This window comes from Sapajus apella, unplaced genomic scaffold, assembly GCF_009761245.1.
Source record: "Sapajus apella isolate SASKATOON/1434 unplaced genomic scaffold, GSC_monkey_1.0 scaffold70, whole genome shotgun sequence".
Classification (NCBI taxonomy): Eukaryota; Metazoa; Chordata; class Mammalia; order Primates; family Cebidae; genus Sapajus; species Sapajus apella.
The window spans coordinates 3,925,357-3,945,712 of NW_022437010.1; the positions used below are offsets into that span (position 1 = coordinate 3,925,357).

At 44.6% G+C, this 20,356-nt stretch overlaps 1 protein-coding gene across 2 annotated transcripts in view; it reads right to left on the reverse strand.

Moving 5' to 3' along the window:
- The window catches only part of DSP (desmoplakin), a 49,300-nt gene extending 42,006 nt beyond the window's left edge, over positions 1-7,294 (reverse strand). For both annotated transcript variants that reach the window (XM_032250016.1, XM_032250014.1), the window contains exon 1: positions 6,824-7,294. In XM_032250016.1, coding sequence (XP_032105907.1) covers positions 6,824-7,002 — 179 coding nt within the window. In that variant the 5' untranslated portion in view covers positions 7,003-7,294. The remainder of the gene's footprint in view (positions 1-6,823) is intronic.
- Positions 7,295-20,356: the final 13,062 nt, after the last annotated feature.

The following is a 20,356-nucleotide window of genomic DNA, read 5'->3' on the forward strand; positions in this document are numbered from 1 at the left end:
GATCCTGCATTTTGTCCTCTCCCAGAAGCTATGCAAACAGGACTCTAATAAAAGTTCTGCTGCTTTTCCAGGAGGTTTTCTCGATTTTCACACTGTGTGTTTGGCAGATTGTGTTTGGGGGGCAGTGGAAAACTGATCACATGTCATTAACTTCAGAAGGACTTTGAAGTAGGGCACAGTTGGAGTTCACGCCCAGCTCAGCCACTTCCAGTTTTACAGCCTGTGACCTTGAGCAACTTAAAGTGACATCCACTAGCAGTGCCTGGAGCTTCTGCCTCTGTGACAGGTAGAACACCCCCTCCTAGGGCTGAGGTGAGGCTCAGAGCGGCACTGCAGAGGCTGAGGTCTCATTTACAGATAGCTCTTACTTGCAGAGGCTGCTGCTGTTGTTATGGTTCTGAATTTTTTTTTTTTTTTTTTTTGAGACAGAGTCTCACTCTGTCACCCAGGCTGGAGTGCAGTGGCAATGATCTCGGCTCACTGCAACCTCCGCCTCCTAGGTTCAAGCTGTTCTTCTGCCTCAGCCTCCCGAGCGGCTGGGTCTACAGGTGCACACCACCACACCTGGCTAATTTTTGTGTTTTTAGTAGGGACAGTTTTCACCATATTGGCCAGGCTGGTCTCAAACTCCTGACCTCATGATTTGCCCGCCTTGGTATCCCACAGTGCTGGGATTACAGGAGTGAGCCACTGGTGGCACCCGCTGAAATTTCATTTTTGTGTTTTTGTCTTTGCCGCAGTCCATGACTTTAAGGATATCCTGCAGCAAAATGGGGGTGGAGTGAAAAAAAAAAAGAGAAAGAGAAGGAATAAATGGATTGGGTATTAAGTATGAGACATTTTCAGGAGTTCCTAAGGTTCCCTACAAGACTCAAAAATAGCCAGCTCGATGGCTCACGCCTGTAATCCCAGCACTTTGGGAGGTCAAGGTGGGTGGATCACAAGGTCAGGAGTTTGAGACCAGCCTGGCCAACATGATGAAACCCCGTTTCTACTAAAAATACAAAAAAATTAGCCAGGCATGGTAGTTCATGCCTGTAATCCCAGTGACTCAGGAGGTTGAGGCGGGAGAATCACATGAATCTGGGAGGCAGAGGTTGCAGTGAGCCAAGATTGTGTGACTGCACTCCAGCCTGGGCAATAGAACAAGACTCCATCTCAGAAGGAAAAAAAAAAAAAGACTCAAAAGTAACTGAGATAATTCATAGAGAGTGATACATTTTAACAGCACGAAAGAAACTCATTAAGGGTAAGATAATTCAAAGGCCAGGTTCACTGGCTCTTGCCTATAATTCTAGCACTTTTGGAGGCCAAGGTGGGAAGATCGCTTGAGCCCAGGAGTTCAAGACCAACCTGGGAAAGATAGCGAGACCTTGTCTCTACAAATATATATTTTTTAAATTAGTTGGATATGGTGATGCATGCCTGTGGTCCTAGCTACTGGAGAGGCTGAGGTGGGAAAGTCACCTGGGCCTAAGTGGTCAAGACTACTGTAAGCTATGATCTCGCCACTGCACGCTGGCCTGAGCCACAGAGCAAGACCCCATCTCAAAACAAACAAAATGTAATTCCAAGCAGAGCCTTAGATCTGTTTGCTGCGGCTTCTCACTAAAGTGTATTCATTTTCATGAAATGTAGATTTCACATTTATGAGCCCTTCCAGCCCAAGGTGTTGGTGCTAAGGCATACATTATCGGACTGCACTAGTATTTAACAAGATGTCACCTCAAATGAGCAGCTCATGTCTGAGTCTTAGGATCTGTGTGGCCGTGGCTTCAAAATCAGAACCACACCTGACCATTTTCAAGCAGCAGGGCCACTGGGACCAGCCCAGGGGAAAAAGATGGTGAAAATCAAGGGGTGCGGCAGTGCTCTCAGCTGCAGCAATGAGGCCTCCAGACTGAAACCACTCCTTCTACAACCTCCTGGTCTGGAAAGACTGGTTAGCTGAGAGACTAGACACACTCTCCAAGTCTCACACCCAAGCCCTCCTTTGCTCCACCCTAAGAAGTCAGCATTGAGGCATCAGGGGCATCAGCAGTTTTTTCCCTTCCAAGACATTTCCATTACCTGAGCAATGAAATTATGCCTATATTCAGAGAAAAAAAAATCACTGCTGAAAGCCGCATTGTCCCATTAAATAGATCTGACTGACAATTAGTTGGCTTAATGCAGAATTAAATTGGGTTTCTTTTTTCCTAAGCAGATAGAAATTCTGCAGGAGTATTAACCAAAGAATAGAATGGTTATGAAATCTTTCACAGGAATGCAACAGATTAAAAAGAAGTAATAACTCAGAAAAGCGTTTACAAGTAGAAAAGGTGAATTCTCACAGTACAGGTTTAATCTTTTCTTGGGTCACTGTGGTATCCTGGATTCAAATCTAACTCAACCACTTACTAGCTGTGTGACCTTAGGCAAGCCATTTAAACACTTCAACCTCAGCTTCCCATCTGTAAACTGGAAGTTTGTTATGAGGCTTGAGATAACAAACATACAATACCAGGCATATCACAGGTGTTTACCAGGTAATGGTAAATATTATTAACCACAGACCTGATATTTTTATGAAATATACAACTTATATTAAATAACCATGTCAATGTTACCTGCTACATGTTAAGCTAAACTAGATCTTGCTTTGCAATCGTTTCCCAGAAAAGTATTTAGACTATCCATGCTATGAGTCACTCAAGCTCTGGACCTGTTTTCTCAGACTCTCCCTTGCTTCTCGCATCCAATTCTTAGCTGAAGCTATCACTCCACCTTGGCAATACCCACTTTCCCATCCACCGCCCTCACCCTTGTTCAGACTTTCATTCCCTCCCTCCTTCAGTGGCGCAATGGCTTCCTTAAGCCAACGCCTAAACAGTTCAGAAGCTCAGTTATGATCGGCTCACTTCCCTGCTCCTTCAATGAGGAGACTTTCAATGCCTTCAATAAAAATCTGCACCAGCTTCCCTCTGCCTATCCAAATCCGTCTCCGGGGCATGCAAGGTCTCCAACGCCTTGATGAGAAAGGATGCTTCCTCTTTTCATCTCACTGCCTCCATGCTCAGAGGGAATGCTCAAAAAGGAGATCTCACTCCACAGACATCTCAGGCTTTTCTCATGCTCTTCTCTCCCCCTGGAGGGTGCTCTGCACAGCCACCTTTACACAGCTGAAATACTCCAAAGTCTAGTTCAACACCACTTCCTTTATAAAGTCTTCCCAATACCCCTACGACAGATATTCTCTCACCTCCTTGTGAAGTCTTTGAAGCCCCGTATACCCCTCCTGTGCATTCCCCTTTTGTATGCTAGTATTCATGTACTTATCTTCATTGGAAAGACCTACACTCCTTTCAAGGCTATAGATTTCCACCTTGATCTCCCCTGACACTTAACACAGAATGCAGCAGATACTCGGTAAATACTTGCTAAATGAAAGAATTAATGGAATTTGACACCCTTTTTGTGGTGTAATTGCAGCCCTGTCCATTCTAAAAGTCAAGCTGCGAAGGCACACGGAAAACCAAAGTGAGGAGCCTTGGGTCCTCAGGCCAACCCAGTCATAAGTGGATTCCAGGATCATGGGCACGTCCTCAGCTTCCGGTCTCTAAAGTGTGCAAGCGGGGTTTCTGCCTAGGCTAAGTGATCCTTAGAGGTCTCCTGCTCTAAAATTCCAGGCAAATGGACCTGTTTATCTCATGATAAGAAACAAGCTTCTCTTAAAACCTAATTTAAGACTAACTTTGAAATGTGTATGAAATAATGATCATATGTAGCACAGTTCTGAAATCATGAGATCTGAAGGAAAATAAGCATTAATATTATAACCACATATTTCTGAAGCTTAATGACTGTTTTCTGCTTTTAATCCTCCTACAAATCCACACTTTGATGGGTGAAAGATCTAGCTGTGGCACTTTGTTACTTAGTAACAAATTTCACTACAGATTTGTAATTTGTTTTAATAACAGGAATAAGACTAAAGTAATTCTGCTGTAATTGAAAACAGTATTAATATAACATCCTAACCAAGAAAAATCCAAAATTTACACTTCAAAAAATGTATGTGTCTATTATTAAATTATCAAGGTTGTAACATTTACCAAATGTTAACAAGTAGTTGCAGATACCACACAAAGAACAGGCGGGTGGTGGGGGGAAAGTGCGGATTACAATACAAATGAGATCTAATTACTGTCCTAAAAATGGGTAAGTGCTGTTTGTGGAAAGGACAGAGACAGATGTGTTAAAGTCATTTTAAAAGGAAAACTAAGAGTTGGGCTCTCTACACATTCAAATTACTTTATTTAGGGAAGGGCTAAATACAAAACGCTCAGCTCAAAAATCACCAATCTATTAATAATTCAGCCATAAAGTTGCAGTTTTTGAAATAAATGAATTTAAAGTCAACCAATAGTTTCTATATATACTAGAGTTCGTGCTAAAAAAAAAAAAAGAAAGAAAAAAGAAAAGAAAGCCACGAAAGCCATTATTTAGAAAACCTTTGGGTCAGAAAAATATTTTTGAAATTCTTAATCACCATTCTCTTAGGAGAGGGCAGTGGATCCCTTGGGCACAGAGAGCACCCTGCTTCTACAAAGCGCATGCCATGGCCAAATACATCCCTCCGCACAAAACCAGAATGCCACCAGAAAAACTGGTACATGCCCTGTCTTCAGTCAGTCGCCATTATTTGAAATGCAGAAGTCAGCATATGCGGGCTATTTGTTAGTCAGCAGCACCACTGCAGTCTGGGACAGGTTCTGGACAAAACTCCATTGCCAGGTTCCCCAGAAGGAATGACCACCTACTTATTCAAGCCCTGAGTCTGACGCCCCACTGCCAGGCACAGCAACATTAATGTGTAAAAAAACCATCCTTCCTCAAAGTTAGGTAATTTTTCACTTGGGTCTCTTTCCCCTTCCCAGAGAGATATGAGACTTCACAGGTTTATGAATAGGCTTTAAGTTGTAAAAACAGAACACAAGAAATGACACTACACAATGAAAAAACATGGAGTCTGCCCAAAATTAAATGTCTCGGTGGGGAATCCTAATAAAACATGTATCTTGATGCTGTTCATTAACCAATTAATTTATTAATGTTTTACTTCTCTACAAAAGGTATAGGAAACTAAGGGAGTGAAATATTCGATTAATAAATAGATTATTATCTATTTAAAAGATAAGAAATCCAGGCTAGCAAAAGCATAGTAATAAATAATAATCAAAATAAATACTTGATTCATAAAAGTGCCAAAAGAGCTGCTGAAGAATCCTTATACATTCTGACTTGGACTTAAACTGTGTGTAACCCACACATTTAAAGGTTGTGAATCTCAAATCCTGGAGGACTGGGACAGAAAATTTAAATTTCAGATTTAAATGGCTGGCAAATTTTTAAAACAAACGTAATGAAAATCTAAGTTTTCACTCCTATTGCTTGGCACAGTTTCCCTGGAAATCCCCAGACACATTCTGTTCAAGAAAGAACTCCAAGATTGGGACAATTCTTTGCTAACTCAAAAAAGCGAAAACAGATTATCAAGATGCTCCAGAAAAAAATAAATAAATCTAAGCAGAAAACAGGTTGCAACTCGAATAGTCCCTGCCTTCAAAACTGCTTGCACAACAAAACTTCCCTGGAGCGCATTCAGTTTGCTCCTCCCAGGCCTAGGGCCACAACGCCTGGTAAATAACGTCCCGGCGCTCAGGGCCTCTTTCCCAAAAGCCCAACTTGGGAAGAACCAGCAGGGGGCTGGGAGATGGGGCGGGCTGCAAAACGCGCAAGGCTTACTGGGCAGCCAGAGTACAGCTCCCGAGACCCGCTCAAAGCAGGAACCGGATCTTTCCCCACCCACCCAAACGATGCCCTCGGTCTGTTTCCGCGAGGATCCGGAGAAGCTGACCCAGCCCTATCACCTGGAGGTCTTCCCAGGGTACCTAGGCCAGGGTGGGACCCCCGCGTCGTCCTCCCCCCATGCCCCTCGGCCCACACATTCTGAATCAAAGCAGACACGCTGCCGGAGCTCGACGACCCAAGGCACACTGGTGTTTTTAAAAAGCAGGAAACAAAGGGCTCAGAGGCAGGGCCACAGGTGCGCTCGCCCGTGGGGGCTGCGGAGCGGACGAGCTCTCTCGTCCCGGCCGAACTTCAAGCCCCAGGCCCGGCAGCCACCCCGGCGGGGAAGTTTCATTTGGGGGTCAGGGGAAGCCTCCGCGGCTCCTCCGCAGGACAGGACCCCGAGCCTCTGGGACGCGCAGTCTTCACACAAACGCCCTCGGGTGGCCGAGTGGTCCAGGCGCCGCCGCAGTCGTGGTCTCGGGGTGACCGGGGATTAGGGATGGGCGGGTAGAGACAGTGGAGCCCGGAGCACCACCTGGCCACCAGACAGGGCCGGGGTCCCGCTCCTTTACTCTCTTGATTACGGTTGGAGAAGTTGGCTTTTGTGGTTGCAACCCCACCTCTCCCGACCTCCCATACCCGCGGCAGGGACAAAGGCGACAGCAGCCGAGTCCGGCAGGCAGGGGACGGCCCGGGCGGCGCGCACACCGCGCCACTCCTCTGCCCCGCGCTGGCGCGGGCTGGGACCGGCGAGACGCCCCCTCTGACCACCCACCCCGGGCGCCTGGGAGGGGAGGAAGGTACGACTGAGTCCCTGCTCGCAGGGGAGGGGCCGCCCTGTCCCCGCACGCGCCAGGACACCTGGGTCCTGCTCCCAGCGAGGCTGGGAAGTGCTTTCGGGACCTGGGGCAAAAGCTCTTCTACCTTCTGGACTCGAGTCTCCCAGTCCCGCGGGCCTCGCAGCCCGCGCTCTCCGGCGGGTACCCACCAGTAGCCGTCGGGGTTCTGGTCCGTGATCACCCCGCGCCGCGAGTAGTACATCCTGCTGGTGCCCCCGCCGCCCCCGCAGCCGCCGGTCACCTCGTAGCGGAGGTCCGGGCCGGACTCGGCGCGGGTCAGGCGGCCCAGCGTGTTGATCCGAGGGTGGGAGCCTCCGTTGCAGCTCATGTCGGCGGGCACTCGGGAGAGTGGCTCAGCGCCCAGGCATAAGCGAGGCGGGCCGGCGCGGAGAAAGCCGAGGGGACCGAGGAAAGGTGGACGGCCGGGGAGCCGGGCGGGAGTGCGGGAGGCTCGCGAGGTCGCTGCTCGCCACCTGGGCCCTCCCGGCCGTTACGAGCGCGAGGACGGCGACGGGCCGGAGGCAGGACCGGGAAAAAGAGCTGTGGCTTGGAGGGCGGAGAGGGCGCAGAGGAGCTGCGTCGGGGCTGGGTGTTGGTGTTGGTCGGCCGGGCGCCGAGGCCACACCTGGTGGGTTTCTTCCCAGGGCGGGGTGCCGCCGCCGCGCCTTCCCCGCCCCCCCGCGGGTGTCACCAATGCGCTCCGGCGCCCCTCCCCACCTGCACCCGCCGCCCGCGGCTCCGCCCTGCGCCACCGAGGCCTGAGTAACGCCGGGCGGGGCGGGGTCCCCGCGACCTGAGCGCCCCGGGCGCAGCCACCGCGGGAAAAACATGCGCTCGCGGGGGCCGCTGCGCTCGGCGCAGGGGCGGCTCGGGCGGGGAATGCGCAGCCCGGCTTTTGAGGATTTCCTCGGTCCCCGAGCGGAAATAGCTGGAATGGAAGGGCCTCTCGATTGGAGAGTTACTTGTTAAACATTGACTTTTGTTCATCCCTGGAAATGCTAACGGCCTCTCACGGAATGGAAGCACAGTGGAGGAGGGAACTCTTGGAAGATGGAGTTTTGTTTGGGGGCTTTTTTTGTTTTGTTTTATTCCAGGAACCCAGAAGTCCGATTTCTAATGTGTAAAACCTATTTTTATAGAAAACCACCACTTCCTGGTAAAGTCTTCACCGTAAATATTAATCTCTTTGGCATAAGGAGGAAAACATTACAACTATTTTTTCATGACATAACATGAAAATGTAATTTTTTTTTTTCCCCCTTCTGATGGTCGTTTTAAACGAGGAGCTTTCAACGCCAGGTCCAGTTGCCAAATTTTATACAGAACCTTGCAGGTGCTGGCTGTGGTGCCCTTCGTAGACCCAGTCGTCTCAGGAACACAGAGCTGTTCCCACAAGTCAGTGGCGGAGGCCTCCTGGGACTTGAGCCTGAGGGTGGCAAAGAACCCTGGGCAGAGATCATCAGCTTGGTACTGTTGAGTGACTCGGAGCTTGAGCATTCCAGCGACTTGTTCCAGGGCCGCTCCCAGTTAAGAGGCTGAGTGTTAACTACACCGTGGGCTCCAAGAACCGACCTGGGTTTGGATCCTGACCCAGTCACACCATCCATGAAAAGCTGTTTCTGTAATATGGAATACTGTTAAATGACTCTTTAGCAAAAGCCATTTAAAGATCCTTCTAATAAATTTTTCATATTCCAAACAGTGCCGCTAATTATCTTCCGAAATGTTTATGAACTGAAAATAAAAATCAAAGTACATATTTATGTTGTAAAGAGAGTGTGGGGGGACTTTCTAAAACTTGTCATATTACAGCATTTCTCATGACACCTTCACCCTTTAGGCATAATTTTGGACAAAATGTCCTGCTCTTTTTCTTTTTACAGCTGAACATCTTAAATTCAAGGAGTAAACACGTAATGAGATAAAAGTTTATCACTGTTAACACAACCAATAATTTGCATCATGGTCTCAATTTCCTCGTATCTTTAATAAAAGCAAAGTGGTCAATTGTTTAAATGATTATACAGATTGAGTACCCCTTATCCAAAATGCACCAGAAATATTTTGAATTCTGGATTTTGTCGGATATTGGAATATTTGCATAGAGGTAATGAGAGATCTTTGGGGATGGAACTCAAGCTTAAACATGAAATTTATTTTTGTTTTATATATACCTTATACAAACAGCCTGGAGGTAATTTTATACAATATTTTAGATAATTTTGTGCATGAAACAAAGTTTTGACTGCATTTTGACTGCAAGTCATCACATGAGGTCAGGTGTGAAATTCACAACTTGTGGTCATCATGTCAGGGCTTAGAAAGTTTGAATTTGGGAGCATTTTGGATTTCAGAGTTTCAGATTAGGGATGCTCAACCTGTACAAACACTGATGTAAAAACAAGACAGTGTTTTTTCTCCAACAGAATCAATGGCTGGAAGTCAATCTCTGCACAAACAGCCCATAATATCCATTGGTGGAGGAAAGGAAGACATGCATGGAGGGAAGATGTCAGGGCATAATGTACAAAATTTCATTTAGGATGTTTTCCCTCTGTGCATCTAATTTGTTCACCAAATAATTATAACCTAGGATGTGAAAATACTCCGCAACATACAAAGATGAACAGGGTGTAGTAATTGCCCTTAAAAATGCTATAGTAAAATACTGATTTAGGAAATTCAGGGCCTGGTGCAGTGGCTCATGCCTGTAATCTCAACACTTTCGGAGGCTGAGGCAGGCGGATCACCTGAGGTCAGGAGTTCGAGACCAGCCTGGCCAACATGGTGAAACCTGTTTCTACTAAAAACACAAAAATTAGCCAGGCATGGTGGCAGGTGCCTGTAATTCCAGCTGCTTGGGAGGCTGAGGCACAAGTATCGCTTGAATCCTGAAGGTGGATATCGTAAAGAGATTGTAGCAGAGATTGGGCCACTGCACTCCAGCCCAGGCAACAGAGCAAGACTCCATCTCAAAAAAAAAAAAAAAAAAAAAAAAAAATAGGGATTGGATTATTCTTCTCTAATGTGTAATAAAAAAGGCCACCGGTTGCACAGTAGAATTATCCTTAAAAAAAAAAAAAAAAAAAAAAAAAACCACATATCTATAAACCACCCCACAGTGGTAACAAAAGCTCTTCTTAACCAAGGGGCCCTTGAGAGCTCACATTGGGTCGTAAGAACCAGGTTCCACACAGACCCAAACACCACCCAGACTCACAAAACAATTCAATCTGCAACCAAACCAGGGAGGAGGCAAGGAGCCCACACCACCAATTATACCTCTGGCTGCACTGACTCCTCGCCTGCCTTACTGCTTCCTGGGCTTCTCCAAGCATCCCCAAGAAAACGAACGGCTTCCAGCTACCAAACATGCCTGCTCTAGGAAGACAGTGGCTTTCATTTATCTTTCTCTAAGGGTGATAAGGGAAGATAAAATAAACAGATTGACTTGCCGGACAAATGGAACTCCCCCCAACGGCAACACACACACACACACACAGCATCCGTTGTCTAGGTTCCTAGGCTCATTGCACAATGAAGAGTGAGGATAACTTGCTCATAGTTATAATTTTAGTGCTACAATTTACTTGGGCAGGAGCTCGATTTCTTTATGTGCATAATGGAAATAACACTTGCTCTGCCAACCTTCCAAATCCACAGTGAGGGTCAAATGAGATGAAATATGTGAACATTCTTGAACACTGTGAAACATACAAAGTTTAAAGTATCACCCGTTAAGCCAAAAGTTCTTTGCTGGATGTGAAATTTTAACCGTTAATGTTTCTGTCTTATCCCCAGTAAATCAGTAAACCTCCCTCTTGGAGACATTTAACATGCATTCATTTAAAAAGCAGTTATTGGCCAGGCATGGTGGCTCATGCCTATAATCCCAGCACTTTGGGAAGCTGAAGTGGGTGGATCACCTGAGGTCAGGAGTTTGAGACCAACCTGACCAACATAGAGAAACCCCCATCTCTACTAAAAGAAAATACAAAATTAGCAAGGTATGGTGGCACATGCCTGTAATCCCAGCTACTCCAGAGGCTGAGGCAGGACAATTGCTTGAACCCAGGAGGTGGAGGTTGCAGTGAGCCGAGATCATGCCATTGCACTCCAGCCTGGGCAACAAGAGAGAAACTCTATCTCAAATAATAAAAATAAAAAATAAAAAGCAGTTATTGAACACCTACGATATTACACAACAGACTCAATGCTAGACACGTGAAGATGAAGAAGGCATGACTCTTTTTCTGCAGGATATCAAAGTCTGCAGTAATAAAACAAATAATTACAATACAACATTAAGCATGCTATAGTAAAGGTATAGTTACAGAATTTTGGAAGCGCAGAAAAGAGGTTTAAAAGTAGCTTGTTTTCTTAAAATTTAGTTTAAAAAATCAGAATCCAAAGTCTGGCAGAGTCTTCACTTGCTGAAGGTCAGCTATTTTTTCCCTGCCACTCATAGATAGCTCCCCTTGTGCTGATAGAAACACAGCACTGACAGGCAACTTTCTCTCTGGCTAACCTTAGAAATGACCTTGCGGTTAGTAAAGAGGAATCAGTCATATTCAGAACAGATCTTTAAAAGAAAACAGAACATTTTTATTTCAGTGAGATTAAGAAGAAATCATTTACTTGCTCAAAATCCCATGGGAATTCTGTAGAGCTTTGTGTTGGTAAATGATATCTCTTTGTCATAGGATTTACAGCCCATCAGTTAAGATAACTGCTCCGCCTAACAGAGGAGTAGTTTTTTGGGGTTTTGTGTTTGGTTTTTTTTTTTTTTTTTTGAGACAGTCTCACTCTGTCACCCAGGCTGGAGTGCAGCGGCGCAATCTTGGCTCACTGTAACCTCTGCCTTCTGGGCTCAAGTGATCCTCCTGCCTCAGTCTCCCCCAGTAACTGAGACTACAGGCGCACACCACCACTCTGGACTAAGTTTTGTATTTTTTGTACAGACAGGGTTTCACTATGCTGCCCAGGCTGGTCTGGAACTCCTGGGCTCAAGCAATCCACCCACCTTAGACTCCCAAAGTACTGGGATTACAGGCATGAGCCATAGTGTCCTGCCAAGGAGTAGTATTTTAATAAATCAAAATTAAAGGCAGAGCCGGGTGCGGTGGCTCACACCTGTAATCCCAGCACTTTGGGAGGCCAAGGCAGGTGGATCACAAGGTCAGGAGTTCGAGACCAACCTGACCATCATGGTGAAATCCCGCCTCTATTAAAAACACAAAAATTAGCTGGGCCTGGTGGTACGCTCCTATAATCCCGCTACTCAGGAAGCTGAGACAGGAGAATCACTTGAACCCAGGAGGCAGAGATTGCAGTGAGCCGAGATTGCGCCACTGCACTCCAAGCTGGGTGACAGAGCAACTCCATCTCAAAAAAAAAAAAAAAAAAAAGAAAGAAAAGAAAAAAGAAATACAGGCAGAAGCTGGGATAGGAACCATAATGTGAAGGAAAAGAAAATGCCTATTAAAATGGTAGACATTTAAAATCTTAATAATAAAATGTATATGTATATTTTACTGTTTCTTTTCTCTTCCATTTGTCTGAATAAATTGGAATCATCCAGAAATAATAAATCTAGGATATGAATTATCACAAAAATAAGATTGATCTCTCCTAATTAAAGTTGTTGAAACAAATGATTTAAAACTTTCATTGAAGAAAGCTGCTTGACAAAGCCCATTTCAGAAATAGGAAAATGTTTGTAAAATATATACATTAACCCCAAACTATCTTTAGTTTACTGGGTTTAAGTGTCCTTCAGGAACTGAGGAGTTTTTCTGTTTGTAGTGGTTTTTCCTTTTTGCTGGGGGAGGGTACTTAACTTTGTGGAAATTAAATAGCTCAGAGGAACTTCTCATTTTCTGTCACTGAGGCGATGAGTTTTTATTGTTGCTGTTGTTGCCATTTGGTTTGAGTTTTGCACAGGTAATGTCTTATAAACTGTGCTATCCGTTGTAATTTAAGAATATATTTTTTGGGCCAGGCACAGTGGGTCATGCCTGTGATCTCAGCACTTTGGGAAGCCGAGGCAGGAGGATCACAATCTCAGAAGTTTGAGACCAACCTGGGCAATACAGAATTAGCCGGGCATGGTGGTATACACCTGTAGTACCAGCTACCCAGGAGGCCTAGGGTGGGAAGATCACTTGAGCCTAGGAGGTCAAGGCTGCCATGGGCCAGGATTGAGCCATTGCACTCCAGCCTGGGTGACAGAGTAAAACCCTGTCACCAAAAAGAAAAAAAATAGAGTATGTTTTTTACTGCCTTTCATTGGATAGCATGGATGTTGGGGATTCATCCATACTTTCCTGCCTAATCCTGCTTTCATGTAGCACCCAGATTTGCCAGATAAGAGGCTGGAGGTTAAAATTCCCAGTGATGGCAAGTACAGCTACGGACCACACAGGAGCCACCCACACCCATGGCCAAGTGACATCTGAAGCTAAACAATAACTCACACTTACTTTAGTGGGCAAGCCACATAGTCAATAAATATAATACGACAGCCGAAGAAGTTTACCTGTTGAATATAATTTGGAAGTAATTTTCTAAGCTTGTCATGATTGTAAGGGACTGTCAATCTACAGAACATGCTAGGATTGGAACACTTACTCCAACTACAAAAATATAAAGGCAGGATGCAGATTATTGCTAGTAAACCCAGTAATCAGCAAAACCACATGGAGATATAATGTGCTAAAAGTCACACGAAGAAAACTTTTGAATAGCTAATCATCCTTTATTGAGGCACTCAACATTTGTATTCCGTAGAGAATTTCAGAAACAAAACCTTGCTTAAAACGTTTTTGCACCAGTTGTTTAAAAACTTGTAAAGCCTCAGAACTCTTTCTCCAAATGAAACTCCCCAAGGCTAGCCAACGATCTGGAAACAGATCACGGTGGTGGCAGACTGGTTGTGTAGCACACTTCCCACGCACTGCACCTGGACCACACGTGCTCTGGCCGGGGAAGCATGGCCCAACATAAGCACTATATAAACCAGAACCCACCCTTTCATAAACAGAAAATAGTAACTCCCTGAGAAGTTAAGAAACGTCCCTGAGTTACTTGATATCTAAAATAGCAGAATTCCATCTGTTTCTAGTATTATGCCCTTTCCATTATGTCAAAATTCCTGTCTTATCAGGCATGAAAGAACACATTTCTGAGCAATGATCTGGTATCAACTTGAAACCAAGAAACTATTCCATCAATTGTTATTTTATCTTTCCTTCCTTCCTTCCTCCTTCCTTCCTTCCTTTTCTTCCTTCCTTCCTTCCTTCCTTTTCTTTCTTTTCTTTATCTTTTTTCTTGCTCTGTTACCCAGGCTGGAGTGCAGTGGTGCAATCATGATTCACTGCACCCTAACTGTCTAGGCTGAAGCGATTCCCCTACTTAGCCTCCTGAGTAGGTGGGACCACAGACATGTGCCACCACACCTGGCTAATTTTTTTATTATTGGTAGAAGCAAGGTCTCACTATGTTGCCCAAGCTGGTCTTGAACTCCTGGCCTCAAGTGATCCTCCTGTCTTGGCCTCCCAAAGTGCTGAGTTTATAAACGTGAGGCACAGCACCCAACCTCAACTGTTATTTTCTCCACTAGAATAATAAGCCTGCTTTACAGAAGTCACACCAAAATGTATTATGCTTATTACTGAATTAATGAATTTATTTATTTATTACCTATTTTTAGAGACAAGGTCTCACTGTGTTGCCCAGGCTGGCCTCAAACTCCTGGGCTCAAGTGATCCTCCCACATCCAGCTACTCTTATTTTTTTTAGTTGTATTCCTAAAGCTGTGGTGATTTTCTTGGTGTCCTCAAATCACAGTGCATGTATTTGTTTTGTTTTGTTTGAATGTCGCTTCCATTGTTTAGAAAAAATAAAACTGGAGATTGATATACTAAGCAACATGAAATCAGAATGGACCCTAAGCCATAAATGATCTGACTCTAGATGAATATAATGCCAATGAAATGTGACCTGGGTTCTGAAGTAACTACCTTTCAAAATCCTAAATATCAGAAATAACAAGTTTCATAAACCATTAGCATCTTATCATCATGAAATAGTTATTATGCATACATTGTTTCCCTGCTACAGATAGAGGTGTAGGTATACGGGAGACTAAAGAATAAGGAAAAAGTCCAGATTTCTATCTTCATTGATCTTCACATTTAAAGCAGGAGACAAAATATCAAACAACCCACTGGTCATAATATCATAATAACAACACGCAGAATGTGAGCATCTAGGCCAGGCGCGGTGGCTCACACCTGTAATCCCAACACTTTGGTAGGCTGAGGTGGGCAAATCACTTGAGCCCAGGAGTTTGGAAGCAGCTTTGGCAACATAGCGAGACTTCATCTCTTAAAAAAACACAAAAATTAGCCGGGCATAGTGGCATGCACCTGTGGGCCCAGCTACTCAGGAGGATCACCAGAGCCTGGAAGGCAGCAGTTGCAATGAGCTGAGATCAGCACTGCACTCCAGCCTGGGCGTCAGAGCAAGACCCTGTCTCAAAGAAAAGAAAGTGAGCATCTAAATAGAGCAGGAGCTGGGGGAAAATCATCTTTAGTTTCAACTGACTCTCCTCAACTAGGGTCCCAAAAAGTTTGGGGTTTTTTGTTTGTGTTTGTGTGTGTGTGTGTGTGTGTGTGTTTATCAGAAACTTGGTAAGATCACAGATCACAGGGAAGAAACCGCATTCAAACTCCTCATCTTATCCTACACTGGCCAAGAAAAGTAAGGCCATGAGAAAGAACCTGCAATACTTGCCAAGGCCCTAGCCTGTAAAGGACAAAACCCAGATTGGAGCTGAGCACTCACTCAGCAAATCAATTAAGAGTCTTGCTTAGAAGGATAAACCCAAAGTTAGGATTTTTTTCCCTCCTGCTTATAAAAGTCTATGTATTTGCTGTAAAATACTCAGAAAAGGCAGAAGGAAAGGGAGAGAAGCAAGGAAAATTTCATCTATAATTATACCAACCAGACAGGGTGGCCATGCTAAACATTTTTGGAAGTTTCCTTCTAGTTTTTTCCCTTAATGAATTTTTTACCCAACTGATGTCAGGTTATATATATACAAGTTTATATTCAGCTTCATTTTTTGTTTTCTTGAGACAGAATCTTGCTCTGTTGCCCTGGCTGGAGTGCAGTGGCATGATCTCGGCTCATTGCAACCTCTGCCTCCCAGGTTCAAGCTATTCTTCTGCCTCAGCTTCCCAAGTAGCTCAGACTACAGGCTCCCGCCACCACGCCTGGCTAATTTTTGTATTTTTAGTAGAGACAGGGTTTCACTATGTTGGCTAGGCTGGTCTCGAACTCCTGACCTCGTGATCCACTGGCCTAGGCCCTCCAAAGTGCTGGGATTACAGGCGTGAGCCACCGTGCCCAGCCTCAACTTCTTAATGGATTATAATATCATGAGCATTTTCCAACCTCATGTAAAATGTCTTGTTAGCATTGCTTTAAAAGGGGCATAGTATTTTCTGGTGGCGTTTGATTTTTTTTTAAAGGCTCTAAAAGTGACAAGGTACAGATCCTGGGGCTTTTGTTGTTGGTTTTTTGTTTGTTTTGTTTTTTGGGATGGGGTTCTGCCATGTTGTCCAGACTGGTCTCAAACCCCTGAGCTCAAGTGATACCACCTAAGTGCTAGAACTACAGGCATGCGCCACCACATCCAGGCAGTCCTGGAGCTTTCCATGCGAGTGACCCACCTTGTTCTAGAACTTTTCACATCAGTGGCAAATAGCATTTGCTGTGGATGGGAAACAGGAAGGGCTGAGGCAGTTGCAATCAGTGGCAGGAGTTACAATCACCACCAAATGGTGTTTGGGAAAACAATCCAGCCCTGTAGAGATGCAGGCATTTCTTTGTAAAGTCTTCCCAGCAATCCTTCCTTTGCCCTCAATGAGGGGCATGCTACAAAAGTCAGAAACAGGAGAGTTTCCCCTGGACACCTTGAAAAATTCACCAGCCGTTCATACTTAGGAAACTCTAAGGGAACTAGGATACTTCTGCTTTCTTTAACCAGCTCCTCCCAATTTAATAAATTAACCTCCAAATGAGAAAGCTTCCTTTCAGCAAGCGCTGGATTCAAGAAAAAGTCGTGCAAATCAGGAGAACAGACCAGGGACTGTTTCCGCTCCAATAAGAAGTTAATATACACGACAGCAGATTTAACCTGATTCAATTTGTACATTTTTTTTTTTTTTTTTTTTTACTAATTTGCAGAATTTTGATCTAAAACATTTAAACCATGCTGGCACGAGACAGAAACATTTCCAACACAGGAAGAAGTTATAGCACAGTTCCACAGCCATTTCAACAAACCTGTAAAGCAGTTCTATCTTGCAAGGGTGGGTGTGGAGCGGCCCTCTTCACTCTCGTTAAACCTGTCCGACAGCGAGTTTTAACTGCTTAGCAGTTTGGCTTCAGGTGCAATTGAACAAAGCATCCCGGAGTCCTTTCCCACCAAGGCACTCAGAAGAAACGTCACCGCCATCTCTAAACAAGCTTTTACTTTGCTTTACTGAATAAGGAAAAAATACTCTCATGATCTAAAATTAAAATTGCTGTGTTCTTAAACCAAAAATCAATATTTCTAGTTAATGTCTGAGACAATAGAAAATACACAAAGGAGCCTTTTTAAAACCTCTAACTACGGAGGGACTTGTCTTTAGAAGAGGGACTCAGATTAATATAAAATATATCTTGATCCCAGAGTTATTAAAAATAAATGTTACAAAAATGAGTGTATTTATATAAAACACAGATGTGAAAAGAAGGCAAAATTTATCAAAAACTTGTTTAAAAAGCAATTTTTAAACCATATATGTAGTATGGTCAGGCGTTTTTTTAACACCGAAAATTACTATGTTAGAAGAGACAGACAAAGTGATGTTGAGGCATAGGGGTTCGCTGGAAGATGGATATACAGGATTATTTGTTAGGGTATACCTTTCTAATCGCAGATTTAAAAAATAAAGATAAGTGACTTTGTTGGGAAAAAGTAATTTCCTTTTCCTTACCAAAGTGAGGTATTAGGTTCTCACTAACATCTGAGTCTTTAAAATCTGATATCACTATGAGAAAAAAATTGTAATTCGGTTCATTTGTACAGCACCTTACGTTTCGGGTTTTTTTTTTTCACAGATATTTTATTGCAGTAAAACATAAAATAACATAAAATTTATCTTTTTATCTTTTTTTTTTTTTTTTGAGATGGAATCTTGCTCTCGTCTTGCATGATCTCAGCTCACTGCAACCTCGGCCTCCCAGGTTCAAGTGATTCTCCTGCCTCAGCCTCCTGAGTAGCTGGGATTACAGACACCTGCCACCACGCCTGGCTGATTTTTATATTTTTAGTAGAGACAGGGTTTCTCCATGTTGGCCAGGCTGGTCTCGAACTCCTGACCTCAAGATCCACCTGCCTCAGCCTCCCAAAGTGCTGGGATTACAGGTGTGAGCCACTGCACCCGGCCCTTATTAATCATTTTTAAGTGTACAGTTCAGTGGTCTCACGTACATTCACATTGTTGTGCAATTATCACCACGATCTATTTCCAGAACTTTTCCATCATCTCAAATAGAAACTGTCCCCATTAAACACCAGCTCCCAGCCAGGTGCGATGGCACACACCTATAATCTCAGCACTTTGGGAGGCTGTGGCCGGCAGATCACGTGAGCTCAGGAGTTTAAGACGAGCCTGGATAACGTGGCGAAACCCCATGTCTACAAAAATACAGGTGTGCACCTGTAGTCCCAGCTACTTGGGAGGCTGAAGTGGGAGGATTGCTTAACCCCCGAGGTGGAGGTGGCAGTGACCCATAACTGCACTCCAGCCTGGGCGAGAGAGTGAGACCCTGTCTCAAAAACAAAAAAAAAAACAAAAAACAAAGATCACAAACTCCTCATTCTCCAACTTCAGCCGCCCCTGGTAACCACCATTCTACTTTCTGTCTCTATAAATTTGGCTACTCCAGGGACCACATATGAACGTGGAATCACTCAGTATTTGTGCGTTTGTGTCTGGCTCGTTTCACTTAGCATAACATCCTCAAGGCTGATCCTTGCTGTGTCATGTGTCAGAATTTCTCTCCTTTTTTTTTTTTTTTTTTTTTTTGGGGACGGAGTTTCGCTTGTTACCCAGGCTGGAGTGCAATGGCACGATCTCGGCTCACCGCAGCCTCCGCCTCCTGGGTTCAGGCAATTCTCCTGCCTCAGCCTCCTGAGTAGCTGGGATTACAGGCAGGCGCCACCATGCCCAGCTAATTTTTGTATTTTTAGTAGAGATGGGGTTTCACCATGTTGACCAGGATGGTCTCGATCTCTTGACCTCGTGATCCACCCGCCTCCGCCTCCCAAAGTGCTGGGATTACAGGCTTGAGCCACCGCGCCCGGCAATTTCTCTCCTTTTTAAGGCTAAATAACATTCTACTAAATAACATTTTGTTTACCAGTCATCAGTTGATGGACATTTGGATTACTTCCACTTTTTGGCTATTGTAAATAACACTGCTGTATTGTTTTTAAGTAATAAAATTACCATAAACTTTTCCTTTTTTTTTTTTTTTTTTTGAGACAAAATCATGCTCTTGATGCCCAGGCTGGAGTGCAATGGTGTGATCACGGCTCACTGCAACCTCCGCCTCCCGGGTTCAAGCAATTCTCCTGCCTCAGCCTCCCCAGGAGCTGGGATTACAGGCAGGCACCACCAGGCCTGGCTAAATTTTTTTGTTATTTTTAGTAGAGCTGAGGTTTCACCGTATTGGCCAAGCTGGTCTCAAACTTCTGACCTCAGGTGATCCACCCACCTCAGCCTCCCAAAGTGCTGGGATTACAGGCATAAACCACTGTGCTGGCCTTAACTTTTCCTTTTGTTACAATTTCCCCATCCCCTAGTGTTAAGAACTGTCTCCCCACCCCCCTTTTGCTTAGTAGTCTGTTACTGTTATTAATTTATCCCCACACTTTCCCCTAGTTGAGTAAAGATTTTCTCAATACATTCGTATCAGTTATTCTATTAATTTCATTGACGCAGTCTTTCCTCGCATCTTCTGGCTGGCTCCAATCTGAAGCAGTTGCTCTCCAGACCTGCTTCTCAGCTGCTGAGGTGGGATCTCCTTCACCATCACCCCCTCTGCCTGCTGCGTGTTGGTTGGACCCTCTTTTTTCCCGGTTCAGTGTCTTTTGTTTTCTTGGTTTACCCCTTCATTATGGTGGCACACATCTTCCACCGACTTGGGAGGTAAATTTTTTGAGAACCTGTGTGTTTGAAAGTGTCTTTACTCCACTACAAATTTCATTGATCATCTGGCCAGATATCAAATTCTAGTTTGGAATTACCGGCCCCCTAGCCTATTGGAGGCACGGCTCCATTATCTGCTGTTTGCAGAGTTGATGCTGAGAAGCCCAAAGTTACTCTGGTCCTTTGCACATTTTATAAAACCTGCAGTAGTCAGGATGGTCCATCACTTTTAGAACATAAATTTGGAGGCGTTCAACCTAGATGCCCCTCTCGTTAGTTCCCCAGTGCAGGAGAAACAGAGTATATTATTATTCTCAGAGAGTTGCTGTGGCCAAGACAAAGACTCATAAGATGATACTGCCCATCCCCGTCATTTCTTCCACTACACCTTCCTCTTCTCATGTTGAAGGT